Raw genomic sequence first — 6,759 nt, 5'->3', positions numbered from 1 at the left:
CTTACTGCCGCCTCAGAATCTGAACATGTACTTTGAGGGGTGCAAGTGGCAAGATCAGTGCGGCACATGGGCCTTTCGAGGCTCGTGAGCTTCATCTGATCATCTCGATCGAAATGCCTCAGCTCAGCTCAGTGTTAATGCAGGGATCCAAGGAGGTTCTGATGCTCCAGGAGTTCCATGAGGGGAGGCTTGCATGCACTGACTGATGCATCCATCAGGTTCAGGTTGCAGGTGCGAAGGCAAATCGCTGCTTAGCTTACCTGAAGACTGAAGGTAATGTCCATGAATCGGGTGAGTGTGAGTTCAAAAAAAAAAACAAGAAGAGTGGATAGGACAAGGAGAAGGAAAAGGGAAAAATTTTGGCAGGAAGCTAGAAGTGGTGGTCTTGTGGAGGGAGAGTGGTAACTGTTGCAGTTGTGGTAAACGGTGGTGCGGTAAACAATAAAAGGACGGGCTGGTTGGTCCTACACTCCTACTACGTCCAGTCCAGACACCACACCGACCCAAAAGCCGTGGTTGGAGTACTGTTTCACGGGAGGCCAACCAAACCGGAGGCTCTTGGAGCCGTGGAAGCGAGTGATGAGCGAACCCGATTTGTGGCGTCTTCAGATTGGCGCAGTCGTCGATCAGCGAAGCCACCACCAGGTTCTCGGCACCGATGGGCATCTACAGTTGCTGCCGCCCGTCTCAGATGAGATAGACACGAGGGCTTCCGTGCTCTGGCCCGTGTTGAGTTGTGGGTGCGCGCGTGTTGTCAGTTTCTGAACGCCTCACCGAAGACGCAGTAGCAGTGACCAACCCTTTGTGGCTTCTTGCGTTTGCGCCCACCGGATGAACTGAAGCATGGTCGCCGTTGCTACTTGCCACAGGGGGAAGGCGAGCCGAGAGGCACACCATCATGGCGTGGAGGGGGCCTCTCGCTGCAGCGCCTGCCGCGCCATTTCACGCGACGCGATGACCATCGGGGCGAGGCCAGGGCAGGGCGTCTCCGGACCGGACCAGAGGTGGCCGCGGACCTGCTTGCAAGTTGTACTGGCGTGGGCTTCCGCGCCAGGAAGGAACGAAAGCCATGCCGTCCCCGTTCGCGTTCGTGGGCGGCGTCAGGGTCCTGCTACTGCCTGCCTGGGCGCTCTGATGGCCTGGAAGACGACGCAGCGCCGGTAGTGCTCCTGACGCCGGGTCAATGCTTTCTCCGCGCCCACCTGCCGCTGGTGACAGCGGCGAGGAGCAGTCGAGCAGAGCGCTCCGGGCCTCCGGCGACGAGCCGACGAACAAGCATCATTGCGTTTGCCAATGGCAGCCACGGGAGGAGCGGCGGCACGGCATCATCATCATCATGTGACCGGGCCGACCTCGAAACGACGCGCACGCCGTCACGAGGCGATACCCGCGTGCCATTTTTACGCTGCAGGTGCTTGATGCTTCGACGTACAATCTGTTTGAGTTGGGAAGTTGGTTGCGCTGGCCAGATCAGCGCATCGACCAGCCTGCCGCCTGCGGATGGCAACCGAGCCTACCAGTCGTCCGGATGCGAGTTGCTGCGGGCAGACAGGCTCAAGTGGAAGTGACGAGGGCTAAAGGCGTCCAGTAGAGTAGGGAGACACAGACACCACACCACCAACGCACCAACCCTCAAAGTTCCACGGCTTCACAGAATCACAAGTGTAAAGTGCACAGGAAAAAGGAGATGCATCATGGTCTCATGGATGCAAAGAAAGCTTGAACAGTGGGGGAGAGGGTTGGGTTCTGCAGCGTTTACAGGCCAGCCTTTGGATCCTTTCGCGACACAAAACCAAGTCAACCAATATTTCCTTCCTCCTCACATGCACGCACGCACTTGGGGCCGGGGCTCTCTTCCTGGCCCATCTGGACCGCTCGAACGGATCAATCCATGGTTCCATGGACCGATCGGTCCCGGCAATGCGAATCGCTACGAGATGCGCACGCTACACGACATGGATGGGGGCACGGCGAGCGACTGCGCCGGGCGAAGCGGGCACAGGATCGGCGGCAGCGAACGCAGGTCAACCAGTCGGAGGGCCCCGGAGTTAGGAGAGGAAATTGAAGCGGGCGGGCAGGGAGGCAGAGCAGCAGGGTCGGGGAGCAATGTGATTGCGCGCACCAAGCGCACCGCCGCGAGAGATGGATCGGTCGGGTGTTTGTTTCTGTTGCAGGCAGCGCCCGGTGTCGCGTGAGTGGGAGCAGTTGAAGAAGCCTTCCCTCCCTAGCTCTTGGGAAGGATGGGAGGGAGGGACCATGCTCCTTGCTCCGTGCGTGGCAGCGCGCCGCGGCAGCAAGTGCAAGTGGCATGACTGGAGCACACACCATTGCTGGGTGATGGCCTGATGGGTCTACAGAGTACAGGCTGGTCTACACTCTTCAGCATAGGATCCTGCAAGTAGCTGTACTAGCTAGGGAAGCATCATCTTCTGAAGTTACTGACGTTACGAGCTGAGCTCAAAGAGGAACTTTGTGGACTCAGCTTTTTTGCTCTGTTTGACTGTTTTACATTTGCCCGTCTGTGCTCTGATCCTGTGGCATTCGGTTTAGGCCTTTAGGGCAGTGGCCGAGTGCCAACGGAAATCACAGGACGCGGTAGCGTACGAGAAAAACGCGCGCACACAATGTGGATCAAACTGCGAACGGGCTGGCAGTTCAGGTTTCAGCGCCTCTCAGCCTCTGCCAGGGCCCATTTAGGGCCGTCAACCGGTCCAGAACGCGCGCAGATGTGGGTAGCCGAGTAATGTGACCACCTTTCTCCTGTCGGCCAGGACGACTGTAAGCAGCTCTAGAGCAATGAACTATAGTAGTGGGCAGCACAATGTTGTGACGAAAGATTTATTCCGTGCCAAGGGAAATGTTACGGTTGCTAAAGGGTAATTAGCTTATTTTTACTATTGTCTTACAAAAGTGATATTTACAGGTATAGGAGCACTATACCACAACGCTCTTACATCTATGTACGGTCGGGGATCTCGGGGACGATCCCTCCCCTCGTATCACTTCACTTGTTCACGAAAGCGATGCCCTTCTGAATGCTCTCGCTCAGTTCCTTCTTTGCCGCTTCCAGACCAACTCTGTAACGCCGAAGAGGCAGAAGTATTAGTCCCATGGAGTTTTTGAGGTTGAGAGAGTCGGTTATATAAAGATTTGATGCAATGATAACCGCACTATTAAGTGACAAACAGAGTGGAGCTAACGTACCTTTCAAATTCGTTGAGAGGTCCAAGAGGGAGGATCTCCTCAGCTCCAGCACGGCCCAGCCTCACTTTTGTCGCAAAGAACGGTAGCTCGGTCACCTGAAAACCGAGATTACCGGAAATAAGTACATCTCTCTGAACTGTTCTGAACATTCAACAATGTTCAGACGATGGGAAGTAGGGATTTACAGATTTGGTGTAAGGATACCTCAGACGCAACATATGCGCATTCCACGATGCCAGCATCACCGCGCATTGCTCGCAAGCATGCATCACCAAATTTGGCAGCAGCAAAAGCCTGAGGTGTTTGTTCTGTTAGTAAAGTATTTGCCTCAGGTATCTGAAGTAAGAAGCCATATATGACCTACCATTGACAGAGTTGCAGAGCCCGCTCCAGCCTTTGCCTGAGTGACAAATGGAAACAGAATTAATCGGACAGTTTTAAATTAATTGGAAACAGCAATAATTCAAGAAATGGTCAAACTGGACTAGTAGCAATTTCAGAGATGTATATGCTTCAGGATATGCAACTACAGCTATGCAATGTCGATTGATTAATGGCACCAGCAACTTCATTCGTGGTTGTTGAAACAGATATTCTGAAACATACTTTCCTTAAAGTTCATAGTGACTATTGAGATATTGTTAGAACTAATGCCTAACGCATAGAGGGCATGTAAAAGGGTATGCCTTCAGCTAGAAGAATTTCACTGTACATCAAGGTTGGAACCACTCAACCACAGCTAATCCTTACAAGTCAAGCATGGCCAAATACTTGGTCCTATTTTTTTTTCTCGAACGCGCAGGAGAGCTGCGCATCAATATGTTAAGAAGAAAGAGAGGGGTAAAAGCCCCGGGTGATACAGTTAGGGGCCTGTATCATGCCCTTACATAGGGCACCTGTAGAGACTTACAGAAAGAACATACTGGGTGAGACCCGACCAACTAAGAAACAATCTAACCCACCCGATGTTCTTGGGCGAGGAGGTATGACACTCCTCGAGCCCCGGCTAAGGACCACTGGTGCAGATCCTCTTTACAGACTGAAACCACACAAGATACATCAGGCCTAACACCGTCGAAGACGCATCTATTACATTTGATGCTCATTACATTATATCTATCAGTCATAAAGGCATGGCACAAATTTTTAAAAGAAAAAAAATAAATGCATGCTTACAAGAATTTTGAAAGAAAAAATTTCAGGCATGTAAAACTCATCTCTGTTAAATGCAGAGAACATCATAGGAAGAGCTTGGGCAGGGCAAAATTCATCATATAGATTAAGCCTAACTTCAGGGTCATAAAATTGAAATATCATTGTACCTCCACAACTTCTGTGCCACCATTCTGTATGCGGTTCGTCAAATATTTGATTTCTTCCTGAGTGAATGAGCTTGGAGGAGTGACCTGAAGATAAATAGGTTTCAAATCAGCACCTAATATTCAGAGGCTAGATAATATTTCCTTAATGGGGATTAACATTGCGCATGTTATTACTTCAGCACAGCACATGATCAGTACCTGGGAGAGGAGGGGTAATATGGTTACCCCTGCATGCCCGCCAACAACAGGAACACTGACATCTCTTGGATTAACCCCAAGCACTTCAGCCTATAATAATGACCAAGAGAGAAGTACACCGATGGTACTTGAGTATGTAAATATGCCGAGGCTCTTTAAGAGATAATATGCAATGTAATTTTGTTAGGCTTCATACCACAAAGGTGTTAGCCCTCACAACATCAAGTGTTGTGACTCCAAGGAGACGCTTGGGATTATATGTTCCAGATTTCTTGAAAACCTCAGCAGCAATGGGTACAGTTGAGTTCACTGGGTTGCTGATCAAATTCACAATCGCATCAGGACAGAATCTGGCAACTCCTTCACAAAGTGTGCGAACAATCCCAGCATTCTTGTTGAATAAATCATCCCTTGTCATTCCTGGTTTCCTAGGGAGGCCAGCGGGTATGATAACAAGGTCCATTCCTGTAAGTGCTGCATCAAGCTGTTGTGCCCCAAGGAAGCCCCGAACCTGAAAGGAAACTTTTTCATAGTTATTTGCCAGACTAAGTGTACGTTAGGAACAAGGTTCAGATGATTTTCTCTTCAAAAAGAAAAAGGTTCAGATGATTCAGGCAAAGGCTTTGCTGAAACTGTAGATTCCATTGTCATATCTGAATAAAAAAAGAAACTACTGAATATGTTTTCTTTAATCACTTCGGAAACTTCATCAGCCTGAGTAATCACAACAATCAGCAAACATAAGGAACACCGCCAAGTGATTATGTGCGGATAACTCATCACAATCCCATGTAACATAAATAAATAACATAATGAGCTGGGTGACACCAGCTAGGAAACTAGACAGAATGCCAAATCGATCAGGTATGCTGCAATTACGACATAATTAGCTCATAAGGACCAATCGGCCGCTAATGCCCAGTTGATTGTACAACAGCGTCACAGAGTTAGCAGGCATCACTCTGCAAAGTGCCACTGATCGAGCGAGGGGGGGGGGGGGGGGTGAAATTGGTACCACGGCGCCGGTGTCCATGTGGCTGATATCGGCGGTGACCCCGGGCGTGTTGACGACATCGTAGAGGTGCAGCACGGACACGAGCGGGTTCATCTTCATGAGCATCGACAGCGGCTGGCCGATCCCGCCCGCCGCGCCCAGGATCGCGACCTTGAACCCCGGCGCGCCGCCCTTGGCGCGGCACGCCGCGGGCCTCAGTGCCGGCGCGCCCTCCTCCATCTGCACGCACCGAGCAAGCAACCGGCTCTTCACGTTTCAGTCTCGACTGTCGGGCGGAGTAGATCAGCCGTGCCCGGCGAGGCAAGGCGAGGAACATCTGACCTGCGGGTTGAGGTGCGCGGCGACGCGGGCGAGGCGGCGCGAGGGGGCGTTGGCGTCGGGTTGCATGGCTCCTCCTGCCGCGGAGGCGAGGCAAGGCGAGGCGAGGCGAGAGTGAGCTGCTACTGTGCTACTGGTGGGTTGGTGGTGACTGGCGCGCGGAGGCGGGGCCGCGGGGGGGATTCGGGTGGGAAGTAATTCTTTGATGGGAAGGGCGGGGAGTTGCCGCGCGTGCTTGGAGGAGGGTTGCGCCGCGCGTTATCCGGTGGCCTGTGGCTGCGGGCGGGGGGTCGGCGGATCGGGAGGCGGTGGTGCGGCGATGGCTCCGCGGCAGCGACAGGCTCATCTCTTCTCTCCGGCACCACTTGGGTTTCATTTTTCGTTCTATTCATTTGTTTGTCTTCTAGAGAGAATCAAGAGTGGGAGTTTAAGGAAGATTTGATATTCTTTATTTTGTGTGGGGTTTAGAAGTGAGAAATTCTATCTTAAAACATGATTAACGGTGTAGATACATCCATCCTCCATTTAAAACAAAATTTCACTAATTTACCACCTCTTCCCTTTGCTAAAGTAGTAAGTGATTGGTGGGAGACTGGAGTTGGCATCCTAAACTCTTATTACCCGTTTAACTAAAACTTCCATTCCCACCAAACACACTCGAGATTATTAACCTTTCGCATCTAAACTTCGTTCTTTCCGACT

The 6,759-nt window shown here is 51.6% G+C and overlaps 1 protein-coding gene across 1 annotated transcript; it reads right to left on the bottom strand.

Moving 5' to 3' along the window:
- Positions 1 to 2,822: 2,822 nt before the first annotated feature.
- On the bottom strand, positions 2,823 to 6,412 carry LOC112876042 (malate dehydrogenase, glyoxysomal-like). Its single transcript, XM_025940076.1, has 9 exons — positions 6,061 to 6,412; positions 5,740 to 5,958; positions 4,921 to 5,235; positions 4,725 to 4,814; positions 4,527 to 4,610; positions 3,569 to 3,604; positions 3,409 to 3,498; positions 3,205 to 3,299; positions 2,823 to 3,077 (listed from the first exon to the last, which is right to left on the bottom strand). Exons 1-9 carry the CDS (start codon positions 6,124 to 6,126, stop codon positions 3,005 to 3,007), a joined length of 1,068 nt encoding a protein of 355 aa, XP_025795861.1. The 5' UTR covers positions 6,127 to 6,412; the 3' UTR covers positions 2,823 to 3,004.
- Between the last annotated feature and the right edge of the window lie 347 nt (positions 6,413 to 6,759).

The sequence above is a fragment of the Panicum hallii genome, chromosome 9, assembly GCF_002211085.1.
Source record: "Panicum hallii strain FIL2 chromosome 9, PHallii_v3.1, whole genome shotgun sequence".
In the NCBI taxonomy this organism is placed as follows: domain Eukaryota; kingdom Viridiplantae; phylum Streptophyta; class Magnoliopsida; order Poales; family Poaceae; genus Panicum; species Panicum hallii.
Note: the sequence above shows the minus strand (reverse complement) of the source record. Positions and strands in the feature narration are given on the sequence as shown.